We start from the raw sequence: 20,366 nt of genomic DNA on the forward strand, positions 1-20,366 counted from the left end.
CACACAGGGTCGTGTCCTGAGCTGGGCTGGATGCCCCAGTGCACGTCCAGCATCATATGCCAGTCACAGGGGGCGCCAGTGTGGGCCCCGCCCCGCCCCACAGGAAAGCAGCCGGGCCAGTCTCATCCAATCAATCTTCTCTTTACTGTGGGCGTCACTGTCACCATCACAGCCGTTAGAAGGAGCACACGACTTTAACCCCCTGTGTGCTGAGGGGGCGGGGGCATTCTGGGTTATAAAACTAGCTATGTACACAGCATTCCAGGGAGAAAGCCACCCCAAGCACACGTGTCCGGTGCAGTGGGAGCTGGGGGCCGGAGCTCAGGCGGGGCCGTGGGTGCAAGCAGGTGGGAGGGTGGGTGCGTGCAAGGAAGGCCTGGCAGGGCTGGGGAGGGGCAGAAATGCCACCGAGGCCGCTTGCAGGGCCTCAAGTAACTTGGCTGGGTGGGTGACCTCTGGGACTTCCAAGGATCCTCCACTTTAGGGGTGGCCCTGCTGAGAGCCCCCTCCTTCCCCACCTTGGCCTTGAAGCTCAGAATGGAAAGAGGCTGCAGGACCAGGTCCCCGATCTGGGGTCACCCAGCCCCTTCCTTACCCTGACAGCCTGGCCCTGGGTGCCTGTGAGGGCTGGGGAAGTAAGGCAAGCAGGGCATCCACCGGAAGCCAGAGCTGTGGAGGGCAGTGGGGGGACCCGGGGCCCCCAGCAGGCAAGTGACAATGCCAGGCTCACGGGGCTGCCGTGGAAAATGTCTCTGGGACTCTCCGTCAGGGTGGAGATGCCCCCAGCCCTCAGGCATCACCCACAGAGCCTGGGCACCAGGAGACCACCTACGGGCCCCCACAGAGATGGGCACGTAGGGGCCACCATATACTGGTCACTGCAGTGATACCCACAAGCAGAACGTGGCTGTCAGGGAAAGCCCCCCTCCAACCCGGGGGATGGGGAGGGTTGCCATGACGGCCGGTCCCAGAGACAGCAGTCTGTCCTCCCAGGTGCAGCCGCGTGGGTGGCCCCTAGCTGACCCGGTACGTGGACGTGTTCTTGGGCTCCGTGCTGGGCACACACCAGTCGCCGGCTTCCTGGATGGTCTGGTAGTGGCGCCAAGCGGATTTGTTGTAGACGGGCAGGCGCTCCACTGAGTCCGTGGACAGGGCCTGGGTGGCACCAGAGTCAGCCTCTCCCTCCCCCTGCACCCGGCCCCTCCCCACCAGACCACCCCTTCTCCAAGGTGGGCTTCCCTACCCCATGTCTGAATCAGCCCAGCCCACGCACCAGACACTTGCCGAGACAATGATCACAGGTGTGAAGGACCAGGAGAGGGTCTGTCCCTTCTGTGCCCTGCCCCTGCCCTTTCAGGAAAGCTGCCCACTAAACGGGAGAGGAGGAGCCGGTGCTGTATGACCTTGAGCAAGGTCATTAACTCTGGGCCTCAGACTCCTCTGAGCACGAGGAACTGGATGACAAGACCTCTCTGCCCCGCTTCTTCCCAGCTGTACTACTCAAGGGACCCCAGAAAAGGGGTCTTAATCCTGGGACTCCCTGAAATTGCCTGCCAGGTTGTGTTTGAGGGTTAGAAAGGCTGGGGAACTGTAGCTTTGCTCTAGGAAAGGATTGGAGGGATAGGTGCAAGCCTAACAGCAGACCCATCTGCACCTGAGCTGGGGTCTGCAGGCAGAGCCCTCACCTTGAGATAGATGACAGCGTCAGTCCCAAAGCCTTCCATGGAAAAGAGCTGCAGGTCCCCCTGGAAGTACTTGGCATAGAGGCGGGAGATGGGGAGCCCGTATCCAAAGCCAGCCTGTGAGGGGCAGGAGAGTGTGGTGACGAGGAGGCTGGCGCTTGGCTTCCTGCAGGCTGCGGGGACTGAAATGGTGAGTGATGGAAACGGAGCCAGGGGAATGGGTGCTGAGCCAGGGTCATGTGGTGGCGGGGGGGACATGAGTGAGGGCAAGCAAGATGGGTGTGGGGTCTGGGATGAGGAACACCGGTCTGGAGGAGGGAGGCGGGTGGAGAGGCAGCGTGCAGGACGGGCTCTGTCGCCAGAAGCCCTGGGCCCAGCCAGGGCCGGGCAGGCGGCTCCTCTAAGTCTCCATTTCCCCATCTCTAGAAAGGATGTCAGCCCCAGCCCGCTATGGGAATGGACTCCACAGGGACCGGTCAGGGAGAGTGCAAGCTGACTACACCAAGAGACAGGTGGTGACTTAGCAGGGCAAGAGGCGAGAAGGGGACATGCCCGGCAGATGGTGGGGTGAGTGCGGGCTGGGGAGAAATGGGCGGCTCAGGGGGGCCCAGGGCCTCCGGGAGCCTGACACCACACAGGGCACGGGAGGATGGAGAGGGCATGGCGATGGGAAGCAGAGGCGCAGCAGCGTGACAGGGAGGAGAGGAGGGGAGAGACAAGCATCCCTGGAAGCAGGAGGGGACTGGAGTGAAGCCAGCTCACCAGCGGGGTTCCCCCGGTGCCAGGCTGGGGGGTGGGTGCTGTGGAGTACATGTAGCTGAAGAGCCGCTCAATCTTCCGCAGAGGGACGCCCCCACCTCGGTCACTCATCTGGGGGAGACGGGACCTATCAGGGGCTCTCCAAGGCTGGATCCCACTCCCGACACCCCTGACCTCCGTACCACCTTCCCCATTCCCGGGCTCTGCCCTGAGCCCACCACATGGGAGAGGAAAGCCCATTTCTCGGGATGGGAACCGTCTCCAGTCCCCACCACGCTGCTCCCTGACTCCTGGGGTCAAGGGTCACGCACTTTGATGGACAGATCTTCTTCACCCAAGGCCACCATAACCTTGATAGGTGGGAGAACGAGGCTGGATTCGTGGCTTTCCACAGTTGCCCGCATGGCATTCTGTGGAGGGAGAGAAGCATGGGATAAGTGAGAGAAGCCTCACCTTGCGCCCCTCCCCAAGGGACCTGGCCCAGCCTTCTCACCTTGAAGAGCTCAAAAAGCATGTGGTAGAGATGGGAGGGGACATATACCATGTGGATTGGCTGTTTGGAGTTGCATGCTGCAGGGCAATCAAGGCCAAACATCAGGAAATTGCTAAGAAGTCACCATTCAACATTCATTGACCCAGCATCTAGCATTCAGCACCCACCTGTCAACCCACTGTCCATCCATCTGCTTGTCCGTTCATCCACCTATTCTTTCACTCTGCCATTCAACTACCTAGCCATCCATCCAGTATCCACCCATCATACACTCAGCACCCACCATTCTTCCCTTCTTTTAGTAAGAGAAGCATCCTGCCAGGTTTTAACTGGGTGCATGACTGTCCAGCTAGAAACTAAGTTCCCAGCCTCCCTTAGAGCTGGGTGTAGACAGATGACTTAGAAAGTGATACATTCAACTCCTGGGCCGTACCTTCCACATCCTCTGTCCCCTTCCTCCAATTTAGACATGAGCATGAGTAACCAGCTTTGAGTCTCCCACCCCAGGAGCTGAAGGGAGGTAAACTTCTCTCTAATTAAGCCACTGTTATTAGGATTCTGAGAAAGCGGCTAAACTGATATCCCATCTAATGCACCACCCTGCCCCACCACCCTCATGTCACCCTATTTTATATCCTTCCTGCCACTTCTTAGATCTGAGTAACATTTGTTCATTGGTTCAAGGCCCCATTCCCCCAACCTCCCCAGCACCAAGAATGGAAGCTCCAAGAGCTCAGGGACCTCATCTGTTAAATGATAAATGCTGACAAACACTTACCAAATGAATTAATGATGATGCTATAATAGTGCTGCTTCTTCCCTGTCCAGAAAACTGTCCATGCTCCAATTCCCCACCCTCCTCCCACGCCCCCAGCCCTGTAGACGGAGAGACAGACACAGCCTCCCTTGCTCACCATTGAGCTCCTGGATGTCCAGGTCAGGGGAGGCCATGTAATACTTGTCGCACAGGAGCTTGGCCATGTCGTAGGCATCTGCGAGAAAACAGGGGCCATTCAGGGCATGGGGGTGACCCAGCCAGCAGGCAGCCCTCTTGGTGTGGCCACTAAACCCTCGGGGCCGTGGCCCAGCCATTAGGCAACAGGGTGCCCTCTGGCCAGGCAAGACGGGAGGGGACCCTGGGCTCCTCTGCAGGTCGGGCTCGGTGGGGACGGCTCACCTTGCACCACCTCGGAGACGTTGCAGTTGGGGTCGATGCTGCCGATGTGTTTGGGGTGGGCGGGGTTGGTGCTGCCATCAAAGATGAGGGCTGGGGACAGAGGGAGCATGCTGCCAGCAGGGCCCCGAGCCTGCCCCCCGCTCCCCCTCTTCCCGGGGGGCTCCCCGATGCTCTACTTCCATGACTAAGCCTCTGCCAGCTGGGTCCCCCAGGCCCCCTCCTCCCCTCTCTTCCCAGCCCTCCCTCTCAGCCTCGGCCCAGCAGGAGACCTTAGGAGCTCTCTCCCCACCGGGCATTACGTATCAAAATGCACACGGTCCCATGTTACCCTCACTCTCTTCCTTTTCCACAACATTTCAAAACAGCCTTCACCATCCTGACTTTGAAATTATTTGAGCGTGAGAAACTCGTTTAATTTGCGGTGGATTATGATTTCTCAACAATCATAGTAAACACTCCTGGAGTAAAAACTTTAAAGAACAAACCATTTTTGAATGTAACGAGAATTTTTATGAATCCTGATTTTTCAAAAGGCGGCGTAGTTTTACATTTTGTGAACATTTAAGGGTTGATGCCCTTCGGGGCTGCAGCTTTCTCCTTCTGTCTGGGAGCCGCGGTGTCTGCGCAGGCCAGAGCGGCCGCCCCACGCCCCGCGCCCAGGCCCCACTCACTGTGCTGGTTGATGAGCATGCGGATGGAGATGCGGCTGAGGTAGAAGCGGTCCAGGAAGTACTGGATGTTCTGGTTGGATACAGGGTCATCGCCGTAGCTGTCCTTGTACTCGAGCACGCCCTGCGCCATGGTGGGCACCACGTCGTTGTGCCGGTTCCGGATGGTGACCAGGGCATCAGTGAACCTGCCAGGGAGGGGGCGTCCAGCCCTGGGGGACAGCCTCGCACTCCCCTCCACGTCTGCCTTCCTCTCCCGTGTCTTCACCCCTCCACCTCCTGACCAGACGCACACACGGTCCCGCCTCCATCTGCAGCCCGCCCTGGACCTCCCAGAGGCCCCCTGAGCCTCCCAGAGCCTAGAGCTCCCAGGTCTCGGGTGGCATTTCCCGAAGGGCAGGGCCTGCGTCTATCCCGTCAGACCCAGGGCGCCCTGCGGGGAGGGCCTGTCTCCCCCCTCTGACTGGGCCTGCCTGTGCCACCTCTCATCAGATTCGGGGCTCCCTCCTCAGACTGGATCTCCCTGAGGGCGGGATTCGCGTTTCCAGCCTGCCGGCATCTCTGTCTACAAGGCCCTGCCCTGGGGCTGTGACTCCAGGATGCTTTAGCTGCCCCTGCCCTCCCACCCCACAGGGCCCCCACTCACTGGCTCAGGGTGCGATGGTCCTCAGGGTCCTTGTCCAGGAACTCCATGATGTCCAGGAGACTCTGGACATACCTGTGTCCAGGGGGCCGGTGGGGACACAGCCTCAGCCCCAGGCTGGGCCAGGCCCTCTCACCCCACCAGCTGCCTGCACCTTCCTCCCGCGCTGCCCACAGAGCGGTACTGGTTGACAAGCTGGGGGACCGTTTTTCCATTTCACTTGTCTGTGAGTCTCCCTGACAACACAGTAAGTTATGCGAGACAACCTCTAATTTGGCTTTGGAATGCTAGAATGGTCATGTTGGATGGCTCAGAGATCATCCCACCCAAGAGGTTTCACAGATGAGGGAAATGAGGCCCAGACCAGGGTGGTGAGACCTGACCAAGAGGCTGGTCTGAGAGAAGACAGAGCCCGGACTAGACAGTGTTGGGAAACAGGTGACTTCCAACCAACTCACATTCTCCTAACTTCCTGTGTGACCTCAGGCAAGTCACTGAACCTCGCTGAGCTCCCTCTTGGAAAGTGATTCTAATTCTTATCCCATGGGGCTGCTGCTACATCCAAGAGAGCGTAAGTCTCTGTGTGGAACTGGGGAAGTCATGTAATCTTTCTGGGCCTGTGCTTCTTCCTTAGGAAAATGGGAGTTTTTTTGCCTCTGCCTGTTATAGGGGTTGTCTGACATATAGAAGGGGGTGGGGAAAAGAAAGCCCAGAGGGCTTTCACTTTGAAGATTAAATGTGATTAAATGTGATAAGAAGATTAAATGTGATTAAATGTGATAAGAAGTACAGACCCTAGCACATAGTGAGTGCTCTTTGAATGCCAGCTCTTATAATGTCAGAGATAGCTGAGCTGCCGAGCATGGCATGGGCGCCCTCAGGCAGTGCTGCCCCCCTCCTCTTGTGGGGCCTGGGAGCCGGAACTGCACCACCCTTTAACCCATTGTGCCCTGGAGGGCTGCGCCACATCACTCACGCAGGAATGGTGCCTGTCTCAGCCCTGGCATCCCCCTGCCCTCCCTGCCCAGGGCCCAGAACATCGCCTGACACCCAAAAGAGATGTCATACTTGCTGATGGGGGCGGGGGGCCCAGGCAGCAGAAGAGTCCAGCCTGCAAGTCAGTGCAGCACAGCCCCTGCCCCGACAATCAGAGGCCCTCCAAGGCCTTCACTTCCGTCACCTGGAGAATCACAAGTGACACAATGCCACCTGTGCTGAGTCCTGACAGGGTCTCTCGGCTCCCAACAGCCCTGATGAACAAGCAGGATTTTCCCCTTTGTGCAGACAAGAAACCAGCTCAGAGATGTCAGGTGATATGCACAAAGCCACACAGCAAACAAGGAATTCAAACCCAGGTCTGTCTGACTCTGAGTCTACACTATGTGGTCAACTGCCAGCTATCTACACCGATCCTGACAGTGAGGCTGTTGATGGGAATGACAGTGGCAGTGCCAGCAGGTATGGGGGGCTGACTCTGTGCTGGGCTCAGCTCTGTGCTTGCCTCTCCCTGCACTTTATCCTCCACAATAACCCTAGAAGGAGGGTGAAACAGATGAGGACGCTGATGTGCAGAGTGGGGATTCTCTATCCTGGGCCAAATCCCTGCTTCCCTAACTAAGGCTAAAGCTTCAAGGGCAGGTAGAGAGAGGGAGGGAAGGGCACAGGCTGCAGAGTGGGCCCTGGAGCCCCCCCTCAAGGGGAGGTCTGGTCTAGGAGGCTGAGCCTCTCCCTGACTGCTCAGCCAGAGGCCTGGGGAAGCAGGTCAGAGTCCCAGCATCCAGCAGCTGCCCAGAGGCCAGAAACGAGGCCTGGTCACACGGCCACTGAAGTGGAGCCCCGGGCACCAGGACAGACTGACGGGCAGTGCCCACCAGGGCAGAGCTTGGGAGAGTGCCGGCCTCCGGCCCGTCCCCTGGCGTGAAGCGGGTGTAGCCTCCCTGCCCGCCTCCCTCCCACGGCCCTCCCTTCCTGGAGGTGGTCCTGGTGCACTCTTGGAAGGAGAGGATGGCATGAGTGGATTTTCCCAGAGGACCCTGCCCCTGCCCTGAAGTCCCCCAGGGGCCTGGCACACCAGGTCTCGCCCTTGGGCCAGATCTTGGTCCTAATGGGAGAGATGCTGGCTCCTGGGCTACCACTGTGCCGAGGGCCAGAGGAGGAGCTCGCTGAGCCGGGAGGCCTGAGAGCAGCGCTGCCATGGCAGGCTCGCCACCTCAGGCTTATCTGCCCTCAGCCAGGCACCGCAGGCAGGGTGGCCCTCCGCCAAGGGCCATAGGCGGCCCTCCGCCAAGGGCCATAGGCGGCCCAAGGCTCCTGAGATCTGGGGCTCCCCTCCCACCCAAACCCTGCCCTCTGGGCTTTCCTGTCCCCACCCCCTGCTGTATGTCAGGCGGCCCCTGTTTTCTAGCCCGTCCAGAGCCTTGGCTAGGGGAGGCAGGAGCTGGAGAGCAGGCGTGCGTGTGTGGATGCTGCAGCGGGGGAGTGGGCGGGCTGTGCGGGGGGCCGTGCGCGGGCGCAGGGCTGTGTGGGCGCGAGGGCCTGCTGAGCGGGTGGGGTGTGTGCGTGTGAGCTGGCGAGCGGGACGCGCACCCTGCGCTGGCCACAGCCTCCGCGGCGGGGCGTGATGAAGCTGGGGTGGGGCAGCCGGCGGGACGGGGCTCCCAGCCAGGCAGACTTAGGTTCCGCTGTTGGCGCTGCCCTGCCCAGGCCACCGAGCCACCCGGGGCCCTGTCTGCAAGACGGGGGCGAAGATTAATGAGGCGGTGCAAGGAACACCCGCTCTGGAAGGGTGGTCGCTGCTCAGCGCCTCCTGCGATGACGGAGAGGGGGGCTGAGGCGATTCTGCTGCAGGCCCGGCCCGCCCCTGCAGTGCTTTTCTCCAGGGCAGGGCTGGTACCTGTGGGGGGGCAGGGGCAGGTACCTGTGGGGGGGCAGGGGCTGGTTCCTGTGGGGGGGCAGGGGGGCGGTTCCTGCGGTGGGGGGCAGGGGCTGGTTCCTGGGGGGGCAGGGGGTGGTTCCTGCAGTGGGGGCAGGGGGCGGTTTCTATGGGGGGCCAGGGGGTAGTTCCTGCAGTGGGTGGTTTCTATGGGGGGGGCAGGGGGTGGTTCCTGTGGTGGGGGGTAGGGGGTGGTTCTTACGGTGGAGGGCAGGGGGGCAGTTCCTGTGGGGGGGAGGGGGGTTCCTGTAGGGGGGTAGGGGGGGGTTTCTGTGGGGGATAGGGGGTGGTTCCTGTGGGGGGGTGGGGAGGGTTCCTGTGGGGGGGGGTTAGGGGTGGTTCCTGTGGGGAGAGGCAGGGGGTGGCAGCCTTTGGGCTCCACAGGCTTGCTGACTGGAATCCAGGGAGGGCCTTGCAACCCACAAAGCCCCTATTCGTGACAGGGCATCACTGCCATCTGACTACTCTGTGACTCTCACCTCAGCCTCTGCTCTCAGGCAGCACATCCCCACCGACTCCACACCCTGCTCCAGGCTGCCTTCTCTCCTGAGTGACCCCTGCTGCTGCCCGGCAACACTGGCCATCAGATTTCCACAGGTGAACCCTGCTTCCTCCTGTCCCGGGCAGGTATCACAGGGGTTCTCACACGGAGCCCCCTCACGCCTGCCAGTGGTTCCTGGTGCCCGCGAGCCGCCTGGGACCACGGCTCCTGCTTGGCAGCTCTTCTTTGCTCTGTAGATGCCCAAGCCTTCTCCATCTCCATTCCCAGGGCCCCAGGAGTTTTTTCCATCCGGGAGCAATCTCTGCTCCGGAAAGGCAGCACTCTTCCTTTCCCTTCAGGTACGAAGCCTCCAGATCAGCCTGCCTAGTTCCAAAGCCTGGTTCCACCACTTCCTACCTGAGTGATCCCAGACAAGTTACTCAGTTTAACTCTCTGAACCTCAGTCTCCTCATCTGCAAAACGGGGATCATATCGGGGCCTACTTCATGAGGTTACTGTGAGGACTAATTGAATTGACACGTGCAAACACTTAGAACAGTTCTTGGCACACGGCGGCCCTCAAGGTGTGTTCACATTTGTCATCATCATCATCGCTACCTTGCCCAAGAGAGACCTGGCCACAATAGCATCCTCTTTGGCCCGGAGGGACTGCTGCCCGGCAGCCTGGGGACACCGCTTGTGTTTAGAGAGCTCTACACACTTGCACATCGAGCAGGGGCATCTGACTCCTAGTAGGAGAGCTGGCCCCCATTTTACAGATGAGGAAGCTTGAGGCTTGGAGGGGTCCCGTGGCTTGCCAAGGATTAAGTCCCTGGCAAGCAGCAAAGCCAAGCCTCAGGCCTGCTGATGCCAAACCCAGAGTTTTCCACTACCTGCCAGATACCTCCAAAACAGGGCCCCGCTCTACTGCACCTGTCCAGGTGAAAAAATTGATCAGGTTGATTTAAAAATCAGGGATGCTCCACTTGACCACAGTGCCTCTTGCCTAGAGCCTCCTGGGGAAGGAGATCTGCACTCTCACAGGTAGCCACCCCACTCCCTGCCAGGAAGTCCTTCCTGCCCTCAAAGCTCAGTCTCTCTTGGTGCAGCCGATGCCCATGCTCTCTGGGAACACTCTCGGCGGGCTGTCTCATCAGTATGCCAGGGTGTTCACTATTTAGCAGTCCCTGCTCCCCTTTAAGCCGAATCGTCCACTGGCAAGTGTCCTTTCTCACTTCCTCCCCACCTGCTGCTGCTCCCACGCTTTCAGGGGAAAATAAGGGAGGCCAAGTCCCGACATGTGTAACTAATTTTTAGGAAGGGACTCTGTGGACGCCCTGGGGGAGTTACGGGGAGTTCAGCAGCCCCCGCACCCCTCCCCCTGCTCTTCCAGGAACACAGTGTCCAGGTAAGGCCTGAGAAGCCCTGTCCAAGCATCAGGGACCTGCCAGAGGGACAGCCAGTTCAGTGAGCCGGACACGGCCCGCGGGGGGTGGGGAGAACAGATGGCCCTTCTGTCTCCACCCCACCACTTCCACACCACCCAGCAGCAGGACATACTGGCTGGTTGGAGGCAGGGTCCAGCAGGGGGTGACCTGGTTGAGCTGCATGAAAATCAGGCTCTGCGCTCCGTCCCTGTCCCTTGTCCCTCCACCACACCTTCACAGCCTGCGCTCACAGCATCGTCGCCACAAAGCGAGCTCTCGGATGCCCTAGCCAAGACGCCTACCTGCCTCGGCACCTTTGCTCAAGCCGTGCCCTTAACCCGGAGGGTCCTTCCCTTCCTTCTAGGGACGTGGCTCGCCTAGGCAGCCTGTCGGGACGCGGCAAGTCACCTCCTCTGCGTGCCCATTTCAACTTCCCCATGAGGTCCGATTCGCTGTGCACCCTCCGTGTGCTGGGCCTTGTGTGTGGAACACTTTCCTCGCCATGTCTCACGTAATTAGAATCAGTAGTGCAGGTGCATGTCCACATGCAGGAAAATGCCAGAAGGGCACCAACAAAATCTGACAAAACCTTAACAGTACTTGGGTAGAGGGTAGAGGGTACTGGCTGGCATTTTCTTCTATCTACTTTTCTGTTTTCCAATTGTCGAAGTGAACACGTATTCTTCCAAAATGACAGAGAAAAAAAAAGCAATGTTAAAATATCTGAATTCTTAATTTAAATAAAACTAACCCTGCCACAGCTCACTGCTCCTCCCACTAGCTCTGTAGCACTTGGCAAGAAGTTCTGTTCTCCCTGTGAGATCAGGAGCTCCCCCAAGGCAGCCGCTGCTGTTTCCTTAGACCTAGCACAGCAGTGGGCTCAATGGAGTCCCCATACTCAGGCCTGAACCCACAAAAGAAACCACAGCATGCCGTAATGCCAGTAGTGGAAGATTCTGCTAGGGTGCTGCTGAAGGCCAAGGGTGATTGGCCATTTACCTACCTAGTTACACAGCAAACCAGTGGCCATGTGACTGGCCACTGCTAACATCGCCAGGTGCTTAACCTTGCACCGAGGTCTGCGTGAACTTCACCGAGTTTCCTCTGCTTCTGCTGGTACATGCAACACACGTGTGGCCTTTGCCCCTCCAAAGCTACTTGGGGTAGGTCCAGTGCCATCCCTGTGTCTGAGTGTTTTCTGATGTCCAAACAGTCTGACTCGTAGCTTGGATTGTAGAATTTGTGCATCTGAGAAAGATTTGCTGCTTCCTGTTTTTGCTCCCTATGAAGTTACCCAACAATGGCAGGAGGTAACAGCCCAGGTGCTGGGGTGCAGGAGCAGCGCCAGTGGCTAAGGGGTTTGGGCCATGACCACTGTGATCTCCCGTGTGGATCACGGGCTTCTGGAGAAAGGAGGCTGCTGCGTGTCGGGCTGTCCCGAAGCTCTGGAAGGCAGGAGCGTGCTCTCGCGCTGCTTTGGCCTGGGATGCCTACGTGGCCTCGGGCAGCGGCCCAGCCTTTCTGAGCTCCCATGCCTCCCCTCTGTCCCCGCCCCTTCAAGGCCGCTGGGGGCTTGGAGATGCCATCCCCCAGCCCAAGACGCCTGGCCAGGGGTCTCACCAGCTCTGTACCAGCTGCACCGAGGGTGTGCTCAGCACCCGGTCAGGAAGCAGGTTGATCTCCTTCATGATGTTGGCCAGGCGCACGGGCAGCTCCTGCCTGAGGAAGGTGAACGAGGTTTTCTCACAGGCATTGCTGGACCCTGAAGGGAGGAGACAGGGCTGAGCCCACGGGGCTGCAAAGCACCCGGGGCATCTCGGGGGTCGGCTCAGCCAAACCCTCCACTCACTGGGGGTTCAGAGGGAAAGCGAGCTGCCCTGCGGCACAGCACAAGGCAGGCCACCTGACCCCCCACGGCGCTTGAACCTCCACAGCCCTCTGCCCACCATCACCCAGGCTGTGCAGTGGTCCCTGCAGGAGGGCCCACTGGGAGCCAGCAGGGCCTGAGGACGGGAGCCCCAACACCTTGGTCAGGCCGGAGCAGGTGGAGGACCCCCTGAAGTAGGACATGGCCTGGAGTCAGGAGACCCAGGCTCTGCTTCCAGCTCTGTCTCCTTCTGAAGGTCAGTTTTCCCCACTGTACTACTGGCAGGCCAGAGCCCTCCCACCTGGGACACCTGGCTAATTGGGGCTCAGTCTGGGCTGGACAGCTGCTGAGGGCTAAGAATGCGCCCAGGAGGCTTTCCCACAAGGGGGAAGCTCAAGACTCAAACAGGACAGAGGGGCAGGTAGACCAGTCCCGGGGAACAGGTGCCCTGTGTCCTGGCTGCCATCTCCCTGCCCCTTCAGTGACGCAGCTGTAGCCTGAGCCAGGCACTGTCTTCTCAACTGTTCGGAGACCTGGGCACCTCCTTCCAGTCCCCAGCTGGCACCATGGAAATACCGTGTGGAAAGACAGTGCCCACACAATGCCTGCTTCAGCTGCCACATTGGCACAGCCTGGCTCCTGCCCCAAGCCACCCTGAGAATGCTGGTGATGGGCAATCAGAGCCCAGGATTCCAGGGGCAGCCAAGGGTGGGTACAAGCAGCCTGACTCCACCTCATGGCACCTTGGGCCCCTGTCCAGGGGGAACAGTCTGCCAGACAGATTTGATCTTCAAGTGTCCTTTGGCTGCTGGGGTAGCCGGCGGACCAGTCCTTCAGTGGGTTGAGGCATACTGGTCAGGGGTCCCCTCTGGGCTTGGCATCTTCTTCCAAGAAAGCCCTCTTCCCCAACTGTCCCCTTGTTTTCTCTCACACTCTGCCCAGGAGCTTCTGACCCTTCCATGCCCAGCCCAGCCCAGGTCCCCTCCTTCCAGATGGCTAAGTCTCCCCAAGCCTGCCTAGTTACTCCCACCAGCACCCCCATCCCATTAACCTTTCAGTGCACGGATGTCACCCTATTCCCTTTCTGCCCTAATACCACCCCCCCCACTCCTCTTTTTTCTCCCAAGATTCCCCATAAAAACACAGAAAAGAACCTTGGACCCTGCTTTCTCAGTGCCCTCCCCACCCCCACTCCCATTTAGCAGTCCAGTCTCTCCTCAGTCGGGGCGCCCTTAACCCTCTCCCGCCCGGGCCGTCCTTCCTCCCCGTTAACCCTTTCCTGTATGTACTCTTCCTAGCAACCATTACCTGTCACCCAGGGCCTGTCCTGCCCGTCCCCCGCCCTCACCAGTAACCCTTCATTGTCAGAACCCCTGCATTGACCAGAACCACGCCCCGGCTGGCGCCCCTCCCGGCCCCCTGCTGGTCCCCGCTGCCAGCTGCCTCGCGCCCACTCCGTACCGAAGTCCAGAAACTGCTTTATGGACAGCGGGGACGGAGAGAACTTGCTGAAGTGCTCGATGTACTTGGGCGCCCCTGCCAGGGACGCGTTCTTCAGCAGCGCCCGCACCCAGCGCATGGCGGCGACGGCGGCCGCGGCTCGGGCTCGGGTCCCCGCGCGGGTCGCGCTCGGCTCGGCCCAGCCCGGCCCGGCGACGCGGTTCGGCCGCCGCCTTCCCCACCCCTCCCGCGGCGGGGCCTGCCCAGCCCCAGCCAATCGGCCGGTCGCGGCGGCCCGACGTCGCCAATGGCGGCGCACAAACAACCGCCGGGGAGCCAATGGCCTCTCGCCCCGGCACGTGGCTTCCCTCGGGGCCGCCTCCTTAACCCCGTCTTGCCCCCCGCGGTCTGTTGTTTTCGGGAGGCCGCGCCGACACCCCGCCTCCGGCCCTCGCCCCCCCCCCCCCCCCCCCCCCGCTTTCCTCCCGGCTGCCGAGCCCGAGTTAACCGCTGCCGCCCCGAGGACGGGGCCGTGGCCCTCCGGCTCCCCCCTCGCCACCGCCGTCCCCTGCTCGCCCCCAGCTCCCTCCACCTGCCGGCGCCTTTACCACTCGCCTTCCCTGCTGGGGTCCGGCCCCGAAGCCCTGGCCTCCCCAAGGAACCTGTTTCACCTGCCCCGGCCCCTTCCTGCTCTCCCTCGGGGGTCCTGTGGGTGTCTGGTCCGGGTGCGGACTCTCCCAGCCCTCCAGCCACCAGTCTTCTCGGACAGTTTCAATGACAGAGGCCCAAGCCCGGACTATTTGCAAAATTCGGAATCAGGATGCAAGCCTAGACGAATCCCTCATATGCCTGCCGCCCACCCACTTCCACAAAGATCCAAGTGGCTCAGGCAAAGGCAGCCTTTTCCTTTTCCAGCTGAAACTCGACCCCCAGAGGCCAAGCCCTAACAACCTGCGGCGGTGAAGGAAGCAGCTAACACCAGTGCTAAGAGCGCAGTTTCCAGAACACGCGCGTTCTCATTGTTATCCCGCTCATTCGGCTAAACGTGACTCCGTGGATGTCTAGCACCAGGAACTGAGAAAGAAGCCTTCTCCGCACTGGGCTTTCTTGGAGCGAGGCCCCAGGAGGTGACTTGCCCGGGGGAGCCGGGAGTAGGTGCGGGGCGATGGCCTCTCCCGCCCGCCCCCCTTTCCCAGCAGCCCGCCCCCCTTTCCGGCAGCCCGCCGGCCTCGTAGGAAAGGTAGCGCGCCCTCTTGTGGTGGAACGTGGTAGGTCCCGTCCCAGGCCGCAGGCCCGTCTGGCCACTTGGATGCCTCTTGAGCTGGTTCCGTGTTTGGCCGGCACTTCCAAAGCGCCTAATGTGTGCTAGGCTTTGTTTTGGGAACTGGAAACAGACAGGATGAAGACACGGTCTTTTTCCTTAAGCACTTCATTGTTCAGTTTGGGAGGTAGCTGTATAAGTAAATAGAGTTACAGTCCAGTCTGATGAGCGCCAACGCAGAGCTTTGTATCCCTTTGCAATGGAAGGAACTGTCGGCTGAATGACTAGCCTGTGTGCCAGGCACTGCCGACATGCATTATCTCATTTAATTCTCAAGACAGCTCTATTGTACTAGGATTGTCCCCATTTGACAGACGAGGAAACAGGCTCAGCGGTCCTTCTCAGCTGCAAATCTGACCGTGTTACTTCTCTGCTCACAGCCTTTCAGTCGCTCCACTCCTCGTGGCAGCCTTGCCAGTGCTTGTAGGATCTGCTTTAGGATAACTCATCAGCCTCATCTCTCCACAGTCCCCTGCTCAACTCCCAGCCATCCCTGGTCTGCTGCCTCGAGTGCCAGCACAGCCTCCACTCCCCAAGCTGTTGCACCCACTGTCTGTTCCTGCCTGAGTCCTTCTTTCTTTGCACCTTCACTTTCCCATCCTTCAGTCTCAGCTGCTTTGTCACTCCTTCCTCCTGGAAGCCTGCCCTGGCCCTACCAGGCTGGGGGACGGGATTCCTCCCAGGCCTCCCGGGAACCCCTGCTCTTAGCACCAATTTAGTCTTTTCACTCTCACACTGGGTGGTGATTACCTGTTGTCACATCTGTCTCCCCCACTAGACTTTAAGCTCCACGAGGGCAGAGGCTGGGCCTGTCTTATTCATTGCTCCATCTCTAGCACCACAGAGCCTGGCATGCAGGAAGCAGGAAAGAGTGAAAAGGGAAGATGAGGTCGGCCGGGGGACAGGCCAACGGTCAGGTGAGGACCACCAAGCATCCACTGGGCATACGATCTGTAGGTCATTGGTGATGTCGGTGAGTGCAGTTTTCAAGTTGCCTAGAAGAGTATGTGGGATACTAGATGTAAAAAGCCTGGCCCTGGGAAGCGGATGTGGCTCAAGCAGTTGGTCACTCACCTGCCACATGTGCGGTCCCAGGTTTGGTTCCTGATGCCTCCTAAAGAAGATGAGCAAGAGAGCAAGCTGGTACGATGGGCTGGCACAGCAAGCTGATGCAACAAGCTGATGCAACAAGATGACACAACGAAGAGGCACAATGAGGAAGCACAATGAGAGACACAACAAGCTGGAGCAGAGGTGGCTCAAACCAATGGGCACCTCCCTCCCACATGGGAAGTCTTGGATTCAGTTCGTAGTGCCTCCTAAAAAGAAGATGAGCACACAACGAAACAGAGAGCAGATAGCACAAACACGGGGAGGGGGGGGTGGCGGTGGGGGGGGGAGCAGGGTGTGGGGAAAGAGAGAGAAATAAATAAGTCTAAAAAAAAAGCCTGTCCCTGTGCCTGCCACACAGTAAATAAGAAATGGCAGTTATTACTTTTATTATAAAAATGTAAGTAACAAGGAAAGGCCATGACCTCTGAGGCTAGGTATAAGAGAAGGAAATAGATTTCTCATTATCCCCAAAATGTGGGCTCTGCACTTGCATAAAAGTTCCTTCTGCAGAGACTGCTGCAGGTGGTAACGGGACTGGTGTGTTGTGGTATATCAGTCAAACTAGGTTAGTGATGCTGAGGTAACAAAAATCCCCAAATCCCAGTGGCTTAGAAAACCAAAAGTTTATTTCCCACTATATGACTGTATGGGTTGGTGGAGGGTTCTCAGAAGACTTAAGCTGACAGAAGCTTTATCTCAACACACTCTTCCACAGCATTTGAGATAAAGAGAACAGGGAGAGTCTCACTCCTGCAGTGAAATATTTCAGCTCAAAAGCGATCCACTTCCTCCTTGCTCAAAGTTCATTGGCCATAATTAGTCACATGCCCTCACCCACCAGAAGGGCCCAGGAAGTGCCAGCCTGCCCTGGGCCAGATTGGAGACAATCACCTTGATGGGCCCATTAGTGATGCAGAAGCCAAGACCTGCTTCCGGAACGGAGTTTGGAGGCGCCGCAGCTCCAAGGAGCTGAAGAAGCGTGGCATTTTAGAGGGCTGTTTTCCTGTGGGCAGTGGCATCTCTGCTAATTATATTTCCTTCACAGCCGCATCAGCTGTGAAAATGGCTGCTTATTCTCAGGACGGTGTGTTCTCCTGCAGCCACTCACAGGGGACAGGCTGGGACTGTCCAGCTGGTCAGAGGGATGTGCAGAGGCTGCCTTTTTCTTAAAGAACAGGGCTGAGCTGGGCTCTGACAACCCACTTGTGCTATTATTCCTGACTGAACGAAGAACCCAGATTCTGGGGAACAAACTGAGGTCTCAGATCATTGGATTCTGAGAGCCTGGCAGCTCTGGGTAGGGCCTGGGATTTTCCTGAAGGAAGTGGACATCCCAGTGTCAGTCATGCTAAGAAGGCGCAAATTCCAGCGAAGAGAAGGGGGAGGCGAGGCACACTGGGCCCAGGACTCTCTCGTCAGGTGGGTCCTGGTGGAGGTGGGGGAGGGCAGCTGGCTGGCAGGTGCCCCAGGCAGCAGCTTGGCCTGTGGACTCCGCTTGCCTGAACTCGGGATCTGCCTCTAGGCTTCAAGCCTCAGTGAAAAGTAACAGAAGGACCTGGGCCACATTGTAGCACAAAGAAGTCATGGGGAGAGCAGTCTTGCTCCATTCTCCCAGGCCTGTGTGGAAAACCCAACTGTGGCAGGGGAGGAAGCTGCCCCAGGAACCACGGGACCAGAAGTGGGTAGAAGCAAAGCCAGGGCTAGAGCCAGATGATGAGCCGCCTGCAGGCTGGGGGTGCAGCTGCAAGAGCTGGCACATGAGGAACCCCAGAGGGAAGGGAGCCCGGGCAGGGCCCTCATCCTGCCGTATGTGTGCAGATCCTGGGGCTGTAAGCTCAGGACTGAAACACTCCTGGAGGAGCTTCCAGAAGACGGGGGCTCTGGGCATTCCCTCCCAGAGGCTGCAGAACGGATACTATGACCTTCAGTCTTTCCAGCCTTGGGTCACGGGTTCACATTCTGACCTACTCACCATGGTGCACAGGGGGTGGAAGTGGGGAAACTGAGGCGGCAAAGCAGAGTCTGAATTCAGCCACTTTGAATTCTGAAGAAAATTCTCTTCTCTCCACCCTTGCATCCAGTCTCCCTCCACTGTTGGCCAGGACTCCCTGTTCCCACAGCAGAGTAGCTTCCTGCCTCTTCCCTTATCCTGCATAAGACCACCTCTATCCCCCACCCCCTCCTCAAGGTCAGGTCTCTGTCCTCCAGGAAGTCCTTCTGGATTTCATTCAGGCTCCTCAGGTCTTTTATCCTCATTCCATGTTTGGAGTTTCCACTGAGTGTCTATGGCCATCCCTTAGACTGGGGCATACCTGAAAGCAGGTGCTGGGGTCTCCTCTATAGAGCTCCACCCTCCAAGACCCCAGCACCTTGCTTTGCCCACCTAGGGGCCAACTGGATAATACCACTCTCCACCCAGCCCTTCAAAATGAACTGGGCTGGTGGGGAGGGAGGCTGTGGATGGAGGCAGATGCAGCTTATACAAACTGGGAGCTGTTTATTGGTTGCTGTGAGAAGCCTATGTACAAAGAAGGCACAAGGAAGGGGAGAGAGCTCCCCTGCTACAGTACCGTGGAAGGGGTGGAGGGCGGGAAGTGGGCCTGCCGACAGGCAGGGGTCAGGAGAGGTTTCCTGGAACCAACGTCAACTTCTAGAATGGGCCTCAGGATGCAGCCCAAGGAGGACGGAGCAGAGCCAGTTGGCTCTGAAAGCCCAGGACGGCCAAGAACTCCACGCCTAAGCCTTCAGCTCATGGTCAGTGGGGACACAGTGGGTCTGGCCAGATGGGGTAGGGACAGGGCTCCCCTGTCCTACATTCAAGCATGGCTCCCTCTGCAATCTTCCGAGGCGGGATGGTGGTGGTGAGTTAGAAGTGATCCTTCCAACATCTCCTTGGTCCAGAATTGGTCCCTTCCTCTCTACTGAGGATTCCAACTTGCTCCCCGGCACCGCATGTCCAGGCTGTGCAGTGGTTTGTCTATCCTTGTTCCCTGCATGGATAAGCAGGCTTCGTTCCCTGCTAGTTCCATCTGTGGCCAAGGAGAGAGGATTCACGGAGGCCCAAGAAAGAAAGCCATTCTGGGCACCTTCTTTCTAGTTCACTTTGCTCTTGGGCCAGGTCCTGTGAACATCTCCTTGGATGACTGTAGGCAGGACCCCCAGTTCTCTGGCATGGATGCTCAGGAGCTGCAGCTGGGGGTCCCATGGGTGGCTCCCTGTCAGTAGTTCTGATCTCAAGAGTCAATCCAGTGACTATGGCTCAAGATGGATCCAGTGTGAAAGGAGGGCAGTGTCACCACATCAGGGGCCTTTTCCTCCTGGCTCTGCAGAGGTTTTGGCACAGGCAGAGGCTGGGGCATGGCGTGTCCATGCGCAGCCTCGGTGCACAAGTACAGTCCCACGTACGGGGGGACCCACGGATGTCCGGGGCACAGGGCTGCAGTGTGCTTAGCATTGCAAGGTCCCTGGGCCCTGCCTTCCTGCAGGGAGATGCCCGTGTCCAGCTAGTGCGTGCATGCACTTGAAGAGGGGTGTGTGCCTGCGCCTGCTGGTGCCAGCCAAAAACAGAGGCCCCTGTGGACTGTCAGGGACATAACTTATGATAAATAGGAAGAAAGGGGCATTGGGGGAGGGGGCACCAGGAAGGACGTCAGTAGTAGCGGTTCCCCGTCTGCCAGCTGGTCACCCAGTGCTTCTTGGTGGGCGGGGTGCTCCCTGGAGGTGGGTAGCGCTCCTCCTCCCGGATCCGCACCGCGTGGTACTTGGGCATGATCCGATAATACTGAGTCCGCTGGAAGAAGTCACACTGGAATGGGGGGAGAAAAGACAGAGCATCAAGAGCCAATTCTGGAGCCAGTGGGCAGAGTGCCCGGCCTCTGCCTCCCCCACCCAGAGGCCCTCAGAACCAGGACCTCCAGTTCTAGCACACCCCATTGCCCCACACTGAGATGGTGAGGCTGGGGTTCCCCACCCCAGACCCCAGAGGAATGAGGAGTTGAGGAAGGCAGAGAGGAGAGGGAGAGGCAGATGGAGACAGAGGCTGTTGAGGGAATGCCTTGACAGAGGGGGTGGGCTCCCCTGACCACCACGTTGGAGTGGGGTCCGTCTGATCCCTGAGGGCTGCTCTGGAGGGAAAGTGCTGGTTCTAGAGAGGAAGGATTCCACGAGTCTCCTCCTCCCCTAGGGAGTGGGACAGGGGATAGCGAATCATTCTGGAAATTTGCCTTGTGGCCTGCAGAGATCGCCTGGCTTAGTCTTGCCCCTTTTCCAATCCTCAGAGAGCAGCGTGGCCACGGGGAGAGCTGTATGGCTCCCTTGTGGGACCCCAAGTCCCCACGGGGCTCAGTGGGAGGCTGGGGAGAGC

The 20,366-nt window shown here is 58.9% G+C and overlaps 2 protein-coding genes and 1 long non-coding RNA gene across 8 annotated transcripts in view; 1 reads left to right on the top strand and 2 right to left on the bottom strand.

The window, feature by feature from the left end:
* Positions 1 to 125: 125 nt before the first annotated feature.
* Positions 126 to 14,763, bottom strand: PDK2 (pyruvate dehydrogenase kinase 2). Of its 3 annotated transcripts, none has more exons than XM_071210608.1 (11): positions 14,521 to 14,763; positions 11,883 to 12,024; positions 5,426 to 5,497; positions 4,783 to 4,967; positions 4,112 to 4,201; positions 3,849 to 3,926; positions 2,935 to 3,011; positions 2,753 to 2,851; positions 2,445 to 2,552; positions 1,686 to 1,799; positions 126 to 1,155 (listed from the first exon to the last, which is right to left on the bottom strand). In XM_071210608.1, the coding sequence occupies exons 2-11, from the start codon at positions 11,948 to 11,950 to the stop codon at positions 1,015 to 1,017; spliced, it is 1,032 nt and encodes a 343-aa protein (XP_071066709.1). In that variant the 5' UTR covers positions 11,951 to 12,024; positions 14,521 to 14,763; the 3' UTR covers positions 126 to 1,014. The 3 variants fall into 3 exon arrangements, with proteins under 3 accessions (XP_071066709.1, XP_004446629.2, XP_058139998.1); XM_004446572.5 differs by lacking the exon at positions 14,521 to 14,763 and adding an exon at positions 13,591 to 13,807; XM_058284015.1 differs by lacking the exon at positions 14,521 to 14,763 and adding an exon at positions 13,591 to 13,774 and having other exon boundaries at positions 11,883 to 11,981.
* On the top strand, positions 14,644 to 16,122 carry LOC139437158 (uncharacterized). Its single transcript, XR_011646859.1, has 3 exons — positions 14,644 to 14,696; positions 15,727 to 15,807; positions 15,986 to 16,122. It is a non-coding gene; the product is annotated as an uncharacterized lncRNA (long non-coding RNA).
* A 2,358-nt stretch (positions 16,123 to 18,480) lies between these two features.
* The window catches only part of ITGA3 (integrin subunit alpha 3), a 31,097-nt gene continuing 29,211 nt past the window's right edge, over positions 18,481 to 20,366 (bottom strand). For all 4 annotated transcript variants that reach the window (XM_071210603.1, XM_071210604.1, XM_058284012.2 and 1 more), the window contains one exon: positions 18,481 to 19,808. The gene's annotated coding sequence lies outside the window, so the exon portion shown is untranslated. The remainder of the gene's footprint in view (positions 19,809 to 20,366) is intronic.

Source organism: Dasypus novemcinctus, chromosome 21 (genome assembly GCF_030445035.2).
Source record: "Dasypus novemcinctus isolate mDasNov1 chromosome 21, mDasNov1.1.hap2, whole genome shotgun sequence".
NCBI classification, from domain to species: Eukaryota; Metazoa; Chordata; class Mammalia; order Cingulata; family Dasypodidae; genus Dasypus; species Dasypus novemcinctus.

What these genes read in the sequence shown, in the direction of transcription:
- PDK2 (XM_004446572.5), bottom strand. Translation starts at nt 13,708, where the DNA reads ATGCGCTGGGTGCGGGCGCTGCTGAAGAACGCGTCCCTGGCAGGGGCG. An exon ending in TGCTTTTTGAGCTCTTCAAG is followed by an intron (nt 2,852 to 2,934) that starts GTGAGAAGGCTG and finishes CTCCCTCCACAG; the next exon opens with AATGCCATGCGGGCAACTGT. An exon ending in GCACCGGGGGAACCCCGCTG is followed by an intron (nt 1,800 to 2,444) that starts GTGAGCTGGCTT and finishes TGCCCCTCACAG; the next exon opens with GCTGGCTTTGGATACGGGCT.